Raw genomic sequence first — 19919 nt, forward strand, 5'->3', positions numbered from 1 at the left:
TGTATATCCCTGTATTTCTTTAACGATTCGATGTACAAACGTTCGACATTTACACAGTATTTCACCTCTACAAAACGACGTTACTTTCATTTTCAAAATACGGCACAGGTTAAAGGTTCCGGAATTGCACAAGGCCTTTGGGCAAGCAGCTGCCGAGCAGCACAGCCATGTTCTGAACACACCGGAGTCTGTCACTGTTCGCTATTTTATTAAACCCTCGGCTTGTAACTGAGGAAAAGAACCACGGGCTACACTGAATTTGCTGAACAGGCAAGAAAGCCTGAACACCCTTTCTAAGGAACGAGAAGACAGAAAGATGGCTCTGCTGTTTAACACAGCGGGATTTTATGGCCGGAGGGTGAGGGCCGTGAGGGGACGGGGGGGGGCGCGGGGAGGGCGTGAGGGGCTGGCCCCGCCCCCTGCCGCCCCTTACCGCCCCCTACCGCCCGCAGCGCCCTGTCAGCCTCCGCAGCGCCCCTGGACCGCGACCCGTTGGGACCCCGCCCACATCCCAACGGCCTGCCCGCAACCACCCAATCAGCGGGCACTTCCTGCAACCCCGCCAACCAATGACAGCGCTCCACGAAGGGCAGCGCCGTTGGGGGCGTGTTCAGAGGCGGGCCCGCTGTTGAGAGGCGGTGATATCAGCCAATCAGAGCGCAAAGCCGGCGGCTGGGCGGGCGGACGGGCGCGCCGTCCGCCAATGGGAGAGGCTGAGCGCCGTGAGGCGGGGGTGGGGCTGGCGCGCGGCAGATAGGCGGGCGGCGGCGGGCGCACGGGCACGTGACGGAGGTGAGGGGAGCCCGGCGGCGGCGGCGGCCGGGGCGGCGGAGGGTGAGTGTGTCCGTGTCCGTGTCCGTCCGTGCCCTCCCTCCGCCGCCGCTGCGGCTCCGGAACATCGGGGCGGGGGAAGCGGGAACGGACTCGCCCGCGGCGTGAGGCGGTGGGGGAGCCCGGCCTGTCGTGGGGCGTGCGGCGGGGCGCTGCCGGGCCCGGGGGGTGGGCGGCCCGTGCGTGCTCCCGGCCCCATCCCGCGGGTGGGAGGAGGCGGGGAGGCCCCGGAGTCGGGGCGAGAGGGGCGGCCTGGGGAGGCCCCCGAGGCCGGGGGCGGGCGCGGGGCTGCGGCGGCGGCGCCGGGTCCCGCCCGGCACCCGCAGGGCTCGGAGCGGCCTGGGGGAGCGGCGGCTCTTCTGGTAAGTTCTGGGAGCGGCGCTCCAGGCAGCGGCTGCCGCTGGGGCCGCGTGGTGGAGCCGGGAGGGAGGAGAGGGTCGCACGTAGCTGTGGGCAGCGCCTGGTTTAGGCTTTATCTGCTACGTGTTCCGTGTCGGAAATAATCCTGGACGTGCTGCCCAAGAAGCCCCGCAGAGAGAGGTCAGGAGGGGCTGCAGAGCGTGGCGTGGGCCTGGTGGGGCTGTGCGAGGGGAAGGAGAAGCCTCTGGAAGGGGGGAGCTCATGGCGCGGAGCTGGAGTCCCAACAGGTGAAGTGCAGGAGAGGAATCTGCAGCAGGAAGGCGTGAGAATTTAAAGGAATTGAAATGCCTGCTTTGATTTTTGTCCCCCAAATATCGTTCGCATTGGGTGTCTTTAAAACAGTGTAGAAATGACATCTCATTTGTCATTTCTGGCTGAGGATTGTACTGTGTGCTTTTAAAAGAAAAAAAAACCCCATGCTTTGAATTAAAGCATGTACAGCACGCTGCTTTCTATCTGTACTGATTCTGAAGTGTGAACTTTCATATGCAGGTTTGTGGTTCAGAACTTTCTAGGCTGCAGAAAGAGAAATGCTGCAGGTGATTTGGTTGTGAAGGGAAATGGGCATGTGTTAATGGCAGTAGTAATGGTAAAGGTCCACACCTCAACATGATCAGTGTTAACTAATGCTGCAGAGCTTCTGCAGATCATCGTGGAAAACTCTTTCTGGAACTCATTTAGAGTATGTTAGATGTCTGAAAACTGGTCTCTAGGCATGTAATGTATTTCTAAATGTAGTGTGTTGACTTCACGTCGTCAAGTAAGCATATTTATCACATGGGCTTTACGGGACACTCTTGCATGTTGTGATTTTGGTTGTTGCTAAAGTACTGCAAAGAGATAGCAGAACTATAATAATGTATGAGCTAATGCAGATAAAATAATGGTTAAATATAGGTTGGTATATATATTACTCTAGGTTCACACTGAAGTACCTGACTTCAAAGACTGCTTTATTCTTAATTTGGCTGCATTTGATGGGCTTATGCAAAACACTTAATAAAATTAGGAAAAGGTCTGAGTAAAACTTTGTTTGTATTAACTTCTAGTATTTCTAGTTAAAAAAAAAAACATTATAAAGAAGATACTTGTACAATTTACAGGCAGCATCACAAGCTCTGTATGATATGTAAACTGCTTTTTTTGGGTCAACTGCCCTCCTAGGAAGGGAATCTAGTGTAAAATAGTAAGAAAGATTTGAAATTCCATCAGATTACCCCCTCATTTGTTGTGCTGTAACACTACCCCCTGAGTAAATGAATAAATCCTTCACAGAGAATGCACTGACACTTGTACTTAGCTCTGTCTTCTACTTCCTTTTCTGGCCTTTGATTTTCTGCTTCTGGTAGTAATCATGGTGGCAGCCTGTTCTTGCTGGAATCAGTTCTGTAGCAGAGCAAACGTGAATTGATTTCTAGGTGTGATGGTCTCAAAGATCTTGGGGTCCCTCCAGATCTGCCCCCACTAATATAATTTTCCTAGCAGCCCATCTGTTTTATGAGGTCAAAAAGCCTCATGGTTCTGTCTTACCCTCCAAGGACTTCCAGTTCTGCAGGAAGGATATCTGTGCTGACAAACAGTATCTGCTTTTTGCTTCTGTACTGTATCTGCACTGTTGTACATTATTTTTAGAAACTGGCATATTTGAAATGCCTATTAAAAGCAAGCTTTGTTGCTGTCCCTTTTCACACCTAATCCCTTGCCTGGTTTGTGCTCTCTACAACCCAAACAGGAGGCAGCTTTTTTTGTGGGGCTCTCTAAGAGAGGTTTGGCTAATCCTTTCCAGGAGACTTCTTCCTCATGTAGAAGTGTATCCCAGCCACTCCTTACTGAAAAAAAAAAAAAAGGTGTAGGAGGGTAAGCCACCACCATGGAGAGTTCTTGCCTCTCTTCTTTTGTTTGTAAGGTGGTTTTCTTTAGCCTTGTCTGCTATTCGTTGAGTTAGGATGGTAAAGGCAGAATCTTCACAATACTGGAAGCTGTCCAGCAGAAAAACAGTATTTCAGAGGAAAAAGTGTTGTCTGCATTATATGAGTTGTTGTATATGCATGAACATAATCTTATATCCCCTTTTGAGGGGTGCTGAGGCACTGTACTGATTGTTGAAATTACAGTATTTGCCCTCACAGTTTCCAGCTTCACCATGGTGTCCATCCCCCAAATCTGCCTAAAGACAGATCAGGCAGGTGCAGGGGACAGACTGCACAGTCCTACCACTTGAAACTGTGGTATTGAGCTGGCTCTGCTGCCAACAGTTTTATTTCCTCTGTCCTTGGCTACTTACTTTCACTGGTGCTGCTACAACTCTTTTTGCTTTTGCTGCTGGGTTGGCCTGGGCTATTGATTCAGGGTTAGAATAACATGGCAGAAGGACTTCGAGCCATCTTCAACCAGCAGCTGCTTCATCATGAGGCTGTGTAAACAGTTACCCTGGCACCGCAGAGGAGGCAGGATGTGGAAGGCAGAGGGATTGTCAGATGTAGAAGAGGTTTCCTCTGCTCTTCAGTAGTTCTGACTTTAGGAAATGAGTGCACTACCAAGTAGGGTAAGTGAGCCTTTGCTCAAAACCCACAGAACTCTCATTTGGGAGGGAAAATGTATATCTGTGTCTCAGCCTTTCTGTTCTTGTTTCCTTGCAATTTTTTTTGTGTTGTGATGAATCATCTTTATGTTTGACTTTAACTTTTTCTTCCCTAATTCTTGCCTTGCATGAGGCATTGTGCTTGTTTTCACTGGCATGCTTCTGCTGTGGATACCACACTGAAACCCAGTGTTGGGAGCACAGGACTTTGCTAGCGGGTTTTGTTCTTCCTTTGCTTAAGTCACTCAGCTGAGACTTCAGGTACTGCTGAAAGAGAAACCATTGATGCTCTTCAGGTTAAATTGCATAGGTGTTGTTTGTAATATGTGTCTTATTTTCATGGATCTATTTAGTTTGACTCTTTAATTATTTTTTAAAAAGAGCAAGCAGTAAACCAGATAGCCAGTAGCCATTCAAATGTAGTTATACATTCTGAAATATGCTGTATTAAGGGCTGGCTTGATGAACCACTGAAATAGATTAGTAACCAAGGAGATGATTAAACTGGTTTTACAGGCTCTGTTTGACCTGACAGGGGAGTTACTAAACAGCATGTTCTGGAAGAATGATAGCAGGGGACTTGAAGATCCTCTCTATGGGCAATTTCACTCTCTTCTAGGGGACATGTATGTTAGGGAGAGTAGTGACAACTGTCTGTTGTATGAGTGCTTCCAGTGTTGTACCAATAATAAAGAAGAACTTTCTCCGTTATGCCCAGAAAAAGAGGAATTCTAAATAAAAATTAATCTGTGAAGATGCATGACTTTGAGAGCCTTGAATCCAAAGGTAGCAGTCACTTAGTCCTGCATGGTAGGAGTTGTGCTGTTGGGGTAAGATCCTGATTCTGTTTCTGAATCCCCCTCCAATTTGGTTTTGATTTTACTTTGTGAAAAAGTAAAGTCTGTAGTGCAGATGTTCCAGGAGACTGTTTCCAGCACTCTGCTATAGATCTTACAAATACTGGGGTAAAATGTTTCAGCCTTTTGGCAATCAGGTGCACAGTGCTTTAGTGTCAGCTCTGAAGTTCTCTGGGGTAGAAGCTGGCCATGGGTGTGTGCAGAGAGAACAAGTAATCTGTAGCATTGACAGTCTCAAACTTTGGGATTGCAGTGGTTTCCCCTTCAATCTGAGTGGTGTGCCAATGTCTGTAAGTGACTGAAGACCTTATTAAAAAAAAAAGTACATGGAGTTGTTATCTCTGACTTGAAACGTTGTTATGGTGAAAGTGATGGTTACACTGAAGTAGAATTGAGACGTCAGAAGCTCTCACCTGTTATGGAAGTGTTCCTTTGTTAATGGCTTTTGGCAATTGCATGATCAGAAATACACCAACCTTCAGAAATACTACAGTTTAACCTGAGGAAGGGAGGTGCAGGCAGAGTAAAAATGGCTAAAGATGGTAATTGCTTGGAAATTGGACACTTTTTAAGGAAGAAGTCAGATCATAATGGAGTAGCTGAGAGTGCCTGAAGGTGAGGCTACATTTGAGGTGGCTAATTGAACACCTGTAGTTGCCAGCAACTTAAAAGTTCCACTGAAAAATTGATTTATACCTGTTTTTATAAAACTTAAGTTGTGTTTCTCTCCCCCTCCCCTCCTCTTCTATTTAGGAATAACCTAATTTACTAGGGCATAATTGTGTTTATGTTGTGTCCCTAAGGATTGTGTAAAGTGAATTTGAAATTTTTTCCTGTAGCTGTACATCCATTATGGATAGAAGTAGCTTTTTAAATACCGAAAATGTATTCACTTAAATTGCTCTTCTGAGAACATAGTGTCTTTTTTCTATAATTTAGTCAGCTTTTTATATTGTTTCAGGTTAAACAGAATAAGGAGTTTGGCATGATAACTGGCAGTTGCAGCAGAAGCTACCAGCCTGTACTCAAGGTATATGAATGGTAGCTTATGTTGAATTTGGGACTGATTTAATATGTAGGAAGTGTCCTAAGCAGCTTTCTGCAGGGGTATAAACTTGTGACAACTGCTTGCCAATGACTGTAAAAGAGGTAAGGACATGAAACTGGATTAGCTTCTCTTCAGACTTTTTTCTTTTTTTGGTGGAGGGTGATGAAACTTGCCTGGTAACTTGACCATGAAATACTTCTCTCTTGAAATGAGGTTCAGCAAGGCCTCAAATTCAGACAGAGCATTAAATGATGAGTGTGGCAGGGTAGATACCTGTGGCTGTATCAGGAGCACAGACATGCAGCAGCAGCAGACTTCTGTTGTGTGGTCCCTGGAATTGTCTGGTTTCACTAAGATGCTTTGACAGAAGAATTTCTGAGGCCACGGGCCTTTGCCACTTGGGTGTGAGCATTTACCGAAGTCCATTTGCTGCTGACAAATATTTTTGAAGGGTTGTAGTTGAGGTGGGATTGTGAAGTAGGTAATTATTACTTATGGAGTCAGTACTGGCAGGAAAGTTGTGGGGGATGATTTAATTATTTCACCAAAACTTTCATGCTGGTTGGCTACTGGTGAGATTACTTAAAGGATTACTTGCATGCTAAACCTTTAATACCCTTTGCACAAGGTTGGGAGGAGGGGTGCAAAAACTCCTTCCTTTTAGGAAAGGAGAGAATTGGCTCATTTTTAACCATGGTATATTTTTAAGATTAACTTTGTCGTATCATTTTCCAAATCATGATGTGCTCATTCTGTCTGCATAATATAATTTGAAAGCAGTTATAAAACTGTATTATCTTCCTGAATTTGGCTCTATTTTAAAAATATTTAGTGAAGCCCTAGTGGTAAGGTAAGACAAAATGAAACCCGTGCTATGGAGAGGTGTATTTGTGCTGTTTCATCCATGGTTGCTTCAGTCACACAGGGCACATCCAGAGTTCTAAAGATCACTTTTTCTGATGAAGTGTCAGGCTCTTGTTTCTGTATTGCTTTCATGCTGCTGGGTATGGGTTTATTCAAAGAACATGTTATCTGTGCAAGAATTTGCAGCTCCAAGGGTACTGATGTCTGCTTGACCCTTTTCAGTCCTTGGTTTTGTGTTGTGGCTCTCACACTAATAAGAGCTGTTTTGAGGTCTGAAACTGTTTTCAGTTTTGGCTGTACATCGTGCATTAAACAAACAAGCTTTGCTCATATATAACAGCCCTTGGAAGTTTTTTGTCAGCTATTCCTTCTGGAATGATTGTCCTTTTGGCTCAGAGGTGTTTGGGTGCAGTTGCCTGAGCTGAGTGAGGGAGCTCTGTGCACATGCATTTGGACTATAATCCTCAAGGCCATCACTATTGTTGGAAAACTGGCTGCAATTGCATGTTCCTGTAGTGGCAAACTGGACATGACCTCAGCTCAAGTCTTTAAAATACAATTTTGTTGCAGTTATAAAACTGCAGTTATAAAGTTTTAAAATCCTCTCTGTCATTAGAAGTAAGTTAAAGAATAATCTAAGAATGGTAGATCTAGTATGCAGTGTAGTCTTGGAAAATTGGATAATGCTGATAAGCTTTTGAGAGTGTAAACTCTTTTAGTTGCCTAAACATGCTTTGGAAAGTTGAAAGTTTGTTTCCTAGCATGATCTTAAACCCCTACAGGCACTGTTAACTCTGCTTGAGTTATGTTTGAAAGTCTGCAGGGCTGCAGTGTGAGGTAGGACTGTAAGGGAAGGAGGAGGGGATGTTTGGTTTTATACTTGTTTCAAAAAAAAAAAAAAGTCAGTCTCAGTTATACCTCTGGTTTTGGCAGGAAGATTTGGAGTGGGATTCAAAGGAGAAAAGATGAGCAAAGTGCAGCTTGTTGTGAGGGTTTTGGGCAGATAAAACTGAGTAGAGTTCTGGGAATGTTGCCTTCTGTATCAACCTAAAGATGCAGTGATCTTGTCGTTTTTCTAGGAGGAAAGTCAAATTGAAACCCATTTTACTCACAAGATATTTTAAGCTACAGCTTGCCAATATCTATCCTGTTTTAGGTGTGACGATGTGCTGAGCACCTTATGAATTAGTTTACATGTGATATTTTAATTCTGTAAGGCTTCAGTTAACAGCTACTCTTTCCTTGGTCATCTTGTTAAATTAGAGATTGAAAGAAGGGAATTGAATTAAGTGGCAGTTTCCAGGAGCTTCAACTGCTTATTAGCATCTGCCAGTAGTAGCAATAACTGTTGGCAGTAATTCTACAATAAAACCTGGGGAAGGGGTTTGATTATTGAAAACCCCAGAACTCTGCATTTGAAAGGACAAAAAATATATTGAACAGGAGTTGAGGATTGGGTAGTCTGGAAAAATTATTATTTTTGAATAAAATGGAAAATTTTATTTCCATTTCTGGACTGATTGGAAGTTTCAGTTCCTGCATGGTCTATTTAAACTCCTTCATAAGCATGAAATAGGTTTTCTTTTTAGGCTTTTACAGCCACGTATGTTGTGCTGTCATGTATGTGTCTGCTGTCCTGCTTGTGGACTGTGACAGTCTAAGAGCAAAATTATGGCACTTCTGCATGATCTGCAGAACATGTACATGTAGTTCTCCACTGAGTTAATGTCTGTTTGATATTAAATACTTACCTTTATGTTGTGTTCCTTCCCAGCTTTTAGAGCTGTCTCGGGCAGATGCTGTAAATTAACAGAGCTGGAGAGATAAGTTTGCACTTCACCTGTTGCCTTGGATGCTCTGATTTGTACCGAGAAGCATCGTGTTGCTCTGTGTGCAGTGCTGCCTTGACCACTTTGCCTTGTCCTATTTATTCAGAACATGGAGCTGAAATGGCTGCTGTGGGTGACCCTGCTAGCCCTTGGGATCCTTGCTGTCCAGACACATGATACAGATGAAGACAATGATGCCGATGATGTAGTTGATATTGAGGATGACTTGGATGATGGTATTGAGGATGTAGAAGAGTCAAAGTCTGAAACAAGCAGTGCTCCTCCAGCTCCAAAGGTTTGACATAGAATTTCTTTTAACAATTTAATTACTTCTTGTGTTTTGGTTAATGTGAGTCTGATCAGAATTGTCTTTATTTTCTTAACCTGTTGTAATATTATAAAAGATGTTATCTAGGAGTAGGGCTTGGAATTAAGGTTGGCTGCTTTGTTCCTATTTTCATGTTTCCCATGTTCTTCCAGAAGACTTAGATCTACCCTTGAAATCTGTGATGGGAATATCAGGAGTTGAAGCTAAACTTTCCAGTTAGGTATATACTTGAGTTTTAGTTGCAGACAAGAGCACAACAACTTGGCACAAGCAGCAGTATTTATGTAATTTCTGTGTTTATGCTTCAAGAATGTCCAGGTGAGCTGTACTTGAATGTAGGAGGGAGTGTGAGCTTTACATGCCTGTATTTCTGTAGAATAAAGAACATGTCTTGCAAGGTGCATAAATGCCCCCCTTTTCCAACAGGTTACTTACAGGCCCCCTGTCCCAACTGGTGAAGTGTATTTTGTGGAATCTTTTGATAAAGGAACTCTGGATGGGTGAGTAGAATCTGAGGGATGATTTGGTACAGCAAACAATGTAAAACCTTGGTGAAAGGCAATGAAACCCTCCCTGCAGAACTTGTGTTATTCAAAGCTGAACCAAAGGGCCCCTGTTCAGTTGGATTACAGTAATGACTTCTTGAGGCTAGGTGTTCAGGTGCTGAGTTAAATCAGTATTTCCTTAAGTTCTAGTAATAAAGGGAACATGAGGCCTTTACACATGGCTTTTTTACTTTCCTCAGCTGATGTGAGGATGGTAAGATGCTACTTCTGGTTTATTTGGGTGGTTTTTTGGGGTTTTTTTGGTTGGGTTTTTTTTTTTTTTTTCAGGAGCAAGATACTTGCTCATGAGGCATGGTCCTAGCTCTGGGTGGGAAGTAGCAGACACAGAAAAGTTTGCAGGTTTGAGAGTAGAACTCCTCAGGGGATCAATATTCTGGGGTGTAATCATGAGACAGCAAGGGCTACCTTATCTTAAGGGAAGGATTTTTAGTGTGTGTATGGTGGAGGGGAAATACAGTTTTCCAACCATTGGCTGTCTGTCTTCTAGATGGGTCCTTTCCAGAGCTAAGAAAGATGATACAGATGATGAGATTGCCAAATATGATGGTGAGTCCAACCTAGGTTTTGGATGATAAGTGTTTCTGATGCCGTTTGTCATGTATGAAAAAGAGGTGCAAGTCTTTATTTTCTGTTTCTCAGCTAAAATTATATCCACTGAAGAAAATGAGAGGGATGTTCATATAAAATGTAGTTCTGATTTAAACAAAATATCTACTCAGAGATTTTAAGATAAATGAGTGTTTGGTCAATTTCCTCCCCAGGTAAGTGGGAAGTCCAAGACATGAAGGAAACAAAGCTTCCAGGAGACAAAGGGCTTGTGATGGTAACCCGAGCCAAGCATCATGCAATTTCGTCCAAACTTTCCAAGCCATTTGTGTTTGATACCAAACCCCTTATTATACAGTAAGTAAAGAATAATTTGATGTTCTGTTGATTCCAGGGTGACATGATACCAAGCTGAGGTTAACTCCATAGCTGAGCTTTTGTTGACTGGGGGTCTAGATGACACAAGATACTGTAACACATTATTACACTGTTTTGAGTAAGAGTAAAATAGTAACCCAGATTCCCAAAGTGGGGAGTTAGTAACAGCATGGGTCCTTTTGAAGCCTGGAACAGGAAGAAGTCTCTGCAAACTAGTCTTGGTAACCTGTCTTGTAGCTTCAGTTCACTTGATTTAATTGTGGTAACAAGGTCAGGCAACTGACTTTTGTACTGCTAATTGTGGAAGTCCTTGTCCTTTTGAAAGCATGCTGGTCTGTAAGTAGGTCAGTGCACTTTCTTATACAGTAAACTGCCCCCTGTTTCTGAGGGGAAGTGGACAGAGGGGTAAAAATGCATTTGTTTCCTCCTTCCTGTGTCTTAGTTCATTTGCCATGGAAGATGAGCACCTTACATAGGTCACAACTGTTGTAGCTTAATCTATTTGCATGTGTGTTAGACTAACAAGCCAGGGGAAAAACATAATGCAGTGAGAACAGTTGAATTGTGCACTACTAGTGATGTTATCAATTTTAAACAAAGAATAAATTAACTTGTATTTGCACAAGATAATGAATTGATCACTTTGCTTTGCACTGTTTAGTTTTGGTTCAAAATACAAGGCTAAAAATAAAGCCCAGTGGTCATCCACTCCAGCTGCTGGCATTGTGAGAGGATCAAACATGCTGAGCTTATTCCTGACAGAGATATTCTGCCTTTTTCAGGCTCCTTGGCATCCCTAAATACTGTTGTATGTTTATAACCCTAAAGAGACTTCTCCTAAAATCCAATTGTTTTTGCTTTGTAGTCTTGCAAATTGAATTGTCTGTTTACTGTAGTAGTCGTGGGGAAAAGAACTGGTTTGCTTCAATCCCTGTTGCAGTGTCATATGCTGGAAAGCTTTTTCTTCCTGCTCTCTACTTCTAGGTCATTATTGTCTAGGCCAGCATTCAGTTTCTTGAACCTCTTCTGTCAGGTTAATTCTTCTAAATCTTCACTTTTAACTGTTTCTCAGGTTCTTGTGAATATTTCCTTAGTCCTCATGTCTTTATGTATCTATATGATGGTATCTTTAATGTTCACTGGGTAAGTGATTTAAAGCAAACAACAACAAAGCAGTGTTACTGTTAATTTGTACTGACAAAATTGTAATTGTACTACAAAAAAAAAAATTTCCTCCTGTATAACATGTGCTCTCCTCTCTTCTATCTGAAACTAAAATTAGGTATGAAGTAAACTTCCAAAATGGAATAGAGTGTGGTGGGGCCTATGTGAAATTGCTTTCAAAAACCCCCGAGTTGAACCTGGTGAGTAATGCTCCTACTTTTGGGTATTAGCTGGGAAAGAACTTGAAGCTTTTTCACTTTGCTTTTTTCTGAAGAAACCTTTTTAGTGACGGCGATGGGGCCTTCACTTGATTGCCCAAGTACTTTGCACTCAGCATTTTCCCAGTGCTTTCAGTTGGAGAGGATAAGTATTGAAATGTGACAGCCACTTGAGTGGGAACTGAAGTTCCCTTATAGCTGAGCAGTTGTAGACCTTTGCCAAACTCTGCAATACTTCAGATTTTCCTGGGTTCTAGAAAGAAAAAGGAGGTGCTTAGGAGAGTGGCCAGCTCCTAAGGCCTAAGAACTGCATTTTGTCCTCTCATTGAAGTGGTTTAGCCTGTTCAGACAAAGCTGAATGCTGGGTAACCTTGCTTAGGCTCTTGTAGCCTATGGGTTTTCTTTAGCCATTTTCCTAGACTTTATAAGATGTACTTTTTATGACTTGTTATCCATCCTTTTTTTCTGCAGTCTCATTGGAGTTGTATTATTAATACAATTTCCAAACTATTAAAAAATTCCAAAACAACCACAAACCCCCAGAACACAACTTGACTGCCTAATCAGTTTCATAGTTGCATTGAATTTTCAGATAACATTAGCAAGAACAGACTTGAAGAGTTCAGTGATGATTATATCCAGTTAGAGCTTAGACTGAGGCATACCCCAGTTCATAAGTGTAGACTAAGTGCAGCTTGGCTTCACTTTTAGTGCTGCTTATCACTTTGTGTGAAAGGAACTCAGTGGCTTTGCTAGCCTTTCATTATTGCCAGTAGCTGATACTTCTAATGGATGGCTTTTCAAATACTATGTTGTAATGTAGAGATATACTTAAACATTGTAATATCCAAAATATTTTGGATAATACCTGAATAGCTGGTGTTTTCCATGTGGAAAGTGGAGCTCAAGGGTGCAAAATTAAATAGCTGGGATAGTTCTTAGCATATTATTTTTTTTCTGGAGGCTTATATGAGGAACACAAGCTTTTGTGTGGAGACTTCATGGGCTTGATATTCAGGTTGCAGAATGGTTTAACGAATTAGGGCTTCTTAGGCCAGACAATGACTTAAGTTGTATTTCAAAATAACGGAGTGAGGTATTGTGTTGTTTTATAGGATCAGTTCCATGACAAAACTCCATATACAATAATGTTTGGCCCTGACAAATGTGGAGAGGACTATAAATTGCACTTCATCTTCCGGCACAAAAACCCCAAGACCGGCAAATACGAGGAAAAGCACGCAAAGCGCCCAGATGCAGATCTGAAGACTTACTTTACTGATAAGAAGACTCATCTTTATACTCTAGGTATGGTGGCTGCTAATTATGCATATTAATAGTTACTACATCTTCTGCAGCAGAAACTCAAAGTGAGCCAGATGAACAGGTGAATATTTGTGCCAATGCACCATACAACTAAAATACATATGAAAGCTTCAAATGCAAAAACTGATTGTCTGTGCAAAGGCTTATTTCATCCTTCCAGGAAGTCTTGATTCATGTAAGAGAGGTCATGTGACTTGAACTTAATACTTAAAGGAGAACTGAATTTCAGGGCTGTTGTAAGTAACTTGAACTAAGTATATTTGAAATAATTATCAGCATACATAAACTGCCTGAATGCTGCCTCTGGGTAACATGGGGTACACTGAACTTTAGAGGCATCATATTTAGGTTTAGTTTTGTTTGGGTTTTTTTCTGCTTTCATGTACCAGACAAACTCAAGAGTTCTTGAAATAGTATATTTCTGGTATATTAACTATGATCAAAATCTTTCAGGAAGTACTTAGGAGTGTCTCTTCTTTTCCTACTACAGAGACAGCAGTAGATAAAGAAGTGAGATTAAAATCCTGTAAGTCAGTAGTTGGAAGTCTTAGTCTGGAGTAGAATATGAGTATATACATTCTTACTACTAAAGCAATACTTCCTGTGCCAAAGTCAACTTGTTGTGGTAACTGCTAAATCATTTTACAAACCTCCATGCTTTTAACACATGTAGGACCTCTGCCAGGAGTCTGCCTTCTCTCAGGGTGAGATGTGGTACATCATCACTAGTTGCACTTTGGTGTAAGGAGAAAGGTTCTTAGCAGTTCTTGAAAACAGTTGATGGGTAGGTGGTAGCTTGGGTTGTACAGTGGAGTTGAGTGATGCTTTATGACTCATGCTTTGTATAGTACATGCAATGCCTACATCAACTTTTTTCCTTACAGTCTTGAATCCTGACAATACTTTTGAGATACTAGTTGATCAAACAGTTGTCAACAGTGGGAATTTGCTAAATGATATGTCACCTCCTGTGAATCCACCGCGAGAGATTGAGGACCCAAATGACCAGAAGCCTGAGGACTGGGATGAGAGGCCAAAAATCCCAGACCCAGATGCTGTTAAACCAGATGACTGGTAAGGTGCTGGAAGGGTGGAATTGAGGGAATCTTAGCCTCATAATTTTGTCCTGATCAAAATTAGTAGTACTACTTTGCAGTTAGCACCTTGATATGCCATGAGGCACATGTGTTAGGATTGCAAGGCAATTCCTTTTGGAAATCATGGAGTGACCCTGACAGAAGGGAAGGTGGCTGGCTGTCTAGAGCAGTGGGCTTGTTCAGAGTCTGTAGAATCATAGGTTGGGCTTAAGAACTTAAATGTTGTCTATGTTAACACATAATGCTCTGCCCTCAAGGGATGAGGATGCTCCTGCAAAGATCGCGGATGAAAACGCTGTGAAACCAGAGGGCTGGCTGGATGATGAGCCAGAGTATGTAGCAGACCCTGATGCTGAGAAACCTGAAGATTGGTAAGTTTGCTAGTTCTTGCAAATGGCAGCAATTATTTCATTCATTGGTACTGATGTTTGCAGTTCATTGTTGCTTGCTGACAAAGTTGCTGTTCTGGCTATTTTTCTTCAAAAAATGGTGGTCTGAGGACTCAGGTTCTGCATTCACCTCCACATTTTTCAACTCTTCTGTGACTGTAAGCAGAACAGGGCAGGGATGTTCACCTTGAAGTAGAACCTACTTGGAAGGGGCAGTGGGGGAGACTGTGCTCAGGATCTGGCTTTTGTTGATCTGTGCCTCACAGTTAGTCTTTGAAACTTTGTATAGCATAAGTCTGTAGATAAATATACTGCAGAAGGAACAAGGATTTCAATGTCTTCATTTAGTGGTAGGAATTTAGATTTTCCCAGAAACCAGACATTGAGCCTTATTCTGTGTGAAGGCAAGGGCTGGAATTCAAAACTGAGTTTGCCTTTTCAGGGATGAAGATATGGATGGTGAATGGGAGGCACCTCAGATTGCAAATCCTAAATGTGAGGCAGCTCCTGGCTGTGGTACCTGGCAGCGCCCAATGATTGACAATCCAAACTACAAAGGCAAATGGAAGCCTCCTATGATTGATAACGTGAACTATCAGGTTTGTGTTGTCATTGCTTAAGCTGGTGGCTGATAAAGCCTCTCTCTCACAAAAAGCAGAATGATTTAGATTCAGCAGATGTAATTAGAAATTCAAGTGCAGTCATGATTGTGCTGTGTTTCAAGTGGACAGATTCAAATGCTTTCTTACCAGGCATCACTTCATTGTATTGATTCCCAAAGACTGATGAGTTGCACCTGTAGATGTTGTAATTAAGTGCAATGGATTGTTATATCTCTCCATTCATAATGGGCTGAAAACTAAAATTTGTCTTCTAGTAGATGAGGCTCAATGTCTTTTGTCTTTTCTAGGGTATATGGAAACCTAGAAAGATCCCAAATCCAGATTTTTTTGAAGACTTGGAACCTTTCAAGATGACTCCCGTCAGTGCTGTGGGACTCGAGTTATGGTCCATGACATCTGACATCTTTTTTGACAACTTTATCATCTGTACTGATAGAGCTGTGGCTGATGATTGGGCCAGTGATGGATGGGGACTGAAAAAAGCAGCTGATGGTGCTGCAGAGGTGAGAGAGGAAGGTTTAATTGTGTGCTGTGGAGTGGAACAGTAGAAGCACCTCTGCTGTTTTCTCTCAGCTTTTGTCAATATATACCTGTTTGTGCTAAGGCTGAGGGTTTTGTTAAACCAGGTGGGAGCCTCAATTCATAATTACAGTATGTTAATGGTTGCTATAAGTAATTAAGAGTACTCACTGCTCTCTTCTGAGTTTTTGCTCTGATATTTGGACCATTTAGCCTAATTCTTAATTTGTAAGCCATGGGAAAAGTACTTGTGCAGGTTAGCTTTATGATTTTTTTGAGGTCTGAAATACAATGTTTAAAGTTGCAAAAACCCTATTTGAAAATTTTGTAGCTTAAACTTGGCTGCTACAGCTTGCTGTGTGAGGTGGAATTTGACAGTTCTTTTGGTCTTACAGCCTGGTGTTGTGGGCCAGATGATGGCAGCTGCTGAAGAGCGTCCCTGGCTTTGGGTAGTCTACATCCTCACTGTGGCTTTGCCAGTGTTCCTTGTTATCCTTTTCTGTTGTTCTGGGAAGGTAAATGCATTTCCTCTGATAATTAGCTTCATGTTTAAAAGGATGTTCAGTAAAATGTGCCTAAATGTCACAAATAATTGCCTGGGTTTGTCATTGCCTTTCAGAAACAGCCAAGTGCTGCAGAATACAAGAAGACTGATGCTCCTCAGCCTGATGTGGTGGATGATGAGAAGGAAGAAGAAAAAGATAAAGGAGAAAAAGAAGAGGAGGAGGAAGAGGAGGATGTAAATGAGGAAAAGCTTGGTAGGTAAACTACATAATCTTGGATGATGTTCTTCCTGATAGAAAAAACAGTAGGATTGGCAGATATGGAATAAAGCCAGTGGTGAATTGAAGATAAGTCAGGAAGGATAACGTTTTTTGGGGTTTTTAATTTTTTTTTCCCCATTTTCCCTTGAAGAGAAGCAGAAAAGTGATGCTGATCTAGGAAGTGCTAGTCAAGAGGAGGAAGAAGAGGAGGAGGAGGAAGACAGGAAACCTGCATCAGAGGTAAGAGCACCTAATCTTTGAAGGAAGCTTATGCATTTTCTTTCATAGGTTGTGTAGAACTGGCCTTTCTACCGTGTTAAAAGTTAACCTGGCTCATGTGACTCTCCCTCCCAGTTCAGAACTTCAGAAAACTTAATTCCCCTAAAGAATAGGAATTGCTGTGGCTGACTTGAGCAGGCTTGGGCACCCTGCTAAAGGTTCTGCTGTAGCCCCTGCCTTGAGAGGGGAGTTGGAAGGAGCTCCTTGAGGCAAAAGGCTTACTCAGCTTCAGGTGCAGTCAGGATGTGACCTTAAGTGCTCCACACTGGCACAATGACTCAAAAATGGATGGAGTGTTGCTTGAAGTTAAAGGATTCTCCCAGCAAGCAGAAGCTGTTGAGCACTCCCAACAAATGGTGTTCATCCACTGTGAAAACAAAGAATTTGCCTGTTTGTCACAAAGTACTTTCAGCAGTAGGTCCTTTCAAAAACTGAATTCTAGTGTAGAAGTGAAGGTGGATTATTTTTCATAAGTTTTCTCAAAATGGTTATGAAGGGTATATTTAGGTTTTGTTTTATTGATGTTTACACAAATTACTTTCTTGCAGGAGGAAGAAACTGTGAATAGATCACCCAGAAACAGAAAGCCAAGGAAAGATTGAAAAAAGTCATAAGAACTTGATCTGTGATTTCTTTTTTTTTGTTGTTGTTTTCAAACATGGTTCTGGGAGAGGACCTTGGACACCTTACATTGAAACTTGGACAAACCTCAAGATTTCACCATCCACAGGTTCCAGTCACACGATCCAATGTAATGGAGTGTCTAGCAGTAAAATATTTGCAATCATCTGTTTTAAAGAGCATCATTCCTGTAGAAAGAAAGCATTTAATATAATGGGCTGTGGATTTTGGAATGTAACATAACTAACCTTTTCATTTTTGGTTTTAAATATTCTTTTCTGTTCTTAAGTAGATTGGTAGAATTTTTCCAGTCTCAAACCTTGGCTTAATTTAATATATTAATTAGTGAAATATAACAATGAATCTTGAAAGTGCTAGGTGATAAAAATGCAGTTTTATAACTAGTTTTTTTTACAAATATGTAAATTCCTAAATGCACCAATGTCTTTATACCCCAAAAATGTGGTAATTGTTCGAAGCAAAGTTGTCAATGCATTTGACAACACCCCTGCCCTCAAAAGAAAAGACAGCTGGAGGGAGATGTACGGGGAAACCAGTAGTGAAACTCTCTAATCAATCAACTTCATTCTTTTGGGGGGAGGGGAAAGAGGAAGAAGGGGTGGAAGGAAGGGGTTAGGCAGTCTATAAAATATATGCATACTGTGCATGGCTAAAGCCCTGTTAAATGTTGACAAATGATCTAGGATTTGGAGTGGGTCATCTTAATGTGGCATTTAATCCTGCAGAGCTTGCAGACAACCAGGTTTATTTGTCCTTGAACTCTTTTTGTAAAGCTGAGGGTTGCTGGGGAGGTGTGGTTAGGCTACTTCCCCCTTTGCCCTCTGTTCACCACCGGTGTTTTCCTCTGTGACGATACAGCTCTTCCTGAGAGCAGCTTTGCCTCAGTTGCTGAAGCACTTCATGTTCAGCTCATTGTCAAACTCTACTTCATAGCTAGGCCTGCTCCTTTCCAGGGTCCAAACACTGAATAAGACAGTGTCCCATATCCTCTCACTGTTGTCACTGTATGTCTGCTGTAGAAATGGGGGAGGTAGGCAGGTAGACAAGTTGAACTGAGTATTTGTTAAGGAAAAAAAAAAACACAACCAAGATGTCAGTATTGTAGGTGGGGAAGGAGCATGTGGAATCTCTTAACTGGTATGTGGAACTGTTTTAAGTCCTTTTATCTGCTCTTCATGTAACAAGTGCATTCTAAATTATATTGTGAATGTTAGGAAATTCCAATTCCAGCTGAATAAATTTTTTTTAAGTGTTGAGTCTACCATACTACACTGTTTCAAACACCTTTTTTTTTGTGGAATGCAGGTGAGCACTACAAGAGCATTACCTCTGAGGGTGAGATAGATGTAATTCATTACACTGTACCAAATATGTTTGCATTTGGATGTCTATGTAGATAAACTTTTGCCTTTGTTTAGAATGAAATTAAATGTCATGAAATTATTCTTCTTGCACTGAACTTAAACACTCCAGTGTTGTTTGGTCATATGATAGGTATAGTGTGTGGAATAGTTCCCAGGGGTTGTGGGGGGAAGAGTGTTCCAATTACCTTGCAAACAATCTAACCAATTACTAAAAGACTCTTGTTTTGGGGTTGGTTTTTGGTTGTTTTTTTTTTTTAAACACCTCTTGCTTCCTGTCCTTATGTTGTATCCCTTGGTTGTTGTGTTTGAAATATTAGTGATCACAAATGCATAGCAGGATTTCTTGATCTCTCTGCAGTGTACAAATAAACTATTGTAAGCAAGATACTGGAAGTAATTTCAGACTTCTGTTGGGAGCTATTGCATGTTTAGAATGCCTTTGCCTGTTGAACACCTGGTCAATACTGCTCCTTATTGCAAAAATAGCTTATACTCTGACATGGAAGATGTCATAGCTTAAGCATTGCTACTAGCTTGTTCTCAGGACTGTATTTTTATCAAGGAGCAGCTGCTATTTATGACTCTCAGTCCTTTGAGATGAAGTATATGTAAATGGTTTCAATTCAGCTAATGTTTTGAGCACAACATAAAAATCTAATTAATCTAATGGTTTTTTATCTTAATATGCAAATTGCCTTAAACTCCCAAACAATCCCTGTGCATACATGTTCTTTCAAAGCATCTAAAGTGAACTTCGAGATCTGCTATCAGCTTTTAAATAGCATTATATTAAAGCTAATTGTAAATCTACATTTGCTTCTGCTAATTCTCCTGAAAAAGTCCTGTCTGCATGTTATGGCTTTTTTTGATACCATAGTGTATGCTTTAAATAATCACTACAATAAATGAAGACTTTCCAAAATGGATAGACAAGTTACTTTTTAATCCTGCTTTCTGGCTTGGGTGCCTCAGTTTGACCTTAGAATTGCTCTTATTTTTAAAGTCTTGGAGGAAAAATACAGCTACCTGCTTATCCTCAGTGCATGAAGCGTAGCTGTGGTTTTTAGAGTAGTGAAACTCCACCTGGCTGTAACCTGTGAGCTGTGTTGGAACTGGTACAGATCCTGAAGGTGTATTTGGGCCTTTTGTGTCTGTGCAGCCGAGGGTGGCAGCTCTTGACAAGGATGCTGAGCTTGAGGTGCTGTGTCTGACGAGGGGGGTGTGAGGCTGGCGTGGTGAATCCAAACAAAACCCGTGGGCTCTGGCACACAGGGCAGAAGGGCTGA

The 19919-nt window shown here is 41.9% G+C and overlaps 1 protein-coding gene across 2 annotated transcripts; it reads left to right on the forward strand.

The window, feature by feature from the left end:
• The first annotated feature begins 773 nt into the window (after positions 1–773).
• CANX (calnexin) lies at positions 774–19443 on the forward strand. Of its 2 annotated transcripts, none has more exons than XM_039701239.1 (15): positions 774–834; positions 8537–8725; positions 9185–9258; positions 9812–9870; positions 10086–10227; positions 11531–11612; positions 12746–12938; positions 13841–14030; positions 14311–14424; positions 14885–15041; positions 15353–15568; positions 15980–16099; positions 16204–16342; positions 16500–16588; positions 17176–19443. In XM_039701239.1, the coding sequence occupies exons 2-15, from the start codon at positions 8540–8542 to the stop codon at positions 17227–17229; spliced, it is 1815 nt and encodes a 604-aa protein (XP_039557173.1). In that variant the 5' UTR covers positions 774–834; positions 8537–8539; the 3' UTR covers positions 17230–19443. The 2 variants fall into 2 exon arrangements, with proteins under 2 accessions (XP_039557173.1, XP_039557174.1); XM_039701240.1 differs by lacking the exon at positions 774–834 and adding an exon at positions 1086–1193.
• The last annotated feature ends 476 nt before the right edge of the window (positions 19444–19919 follow it).

Source organism: Passer montanus, unplaced genomic scaffold (genome assembly GCF_014805655.1).
Source record: "Passer montanus isolate IOZ18808 unplaced genomic scaffold, ASM1480565v1 scaffold15, whole genome shotgun sequence".
Taxonomy (NCBI): domain Eukaryota; kingdom Metazoa; phylum Chordata; class Aves; order Passeriformes; family Passeridae; genus Passer; species Passer montanus.

Excerpts from the sequence above, each read along its gene's own strand:
- CANX (XM_039701239.1), top strand. The coding sequence starts at position 8,540 with ATGGAGCTGAAATGGCTGCTGTGGGTGACCCTGCTAGCCCTTGGGATC. Across the intron at positions 14,425-14,884 it reads GCTGAGAAACCTGAAGATTG|GGATGAAGATATGGATGGTG; the intron begins GTAAGTTTGCTA and ends TTGCCTTTTCAG. Across the intron at positions 15,569-15,979 it reads CAGCTGATGGTGCTGCAGAG|CCTGGTGTTGTGGGCCAGAT; the intron begins GTGAGAGAGGAA and ends TTGGTCTTACAG.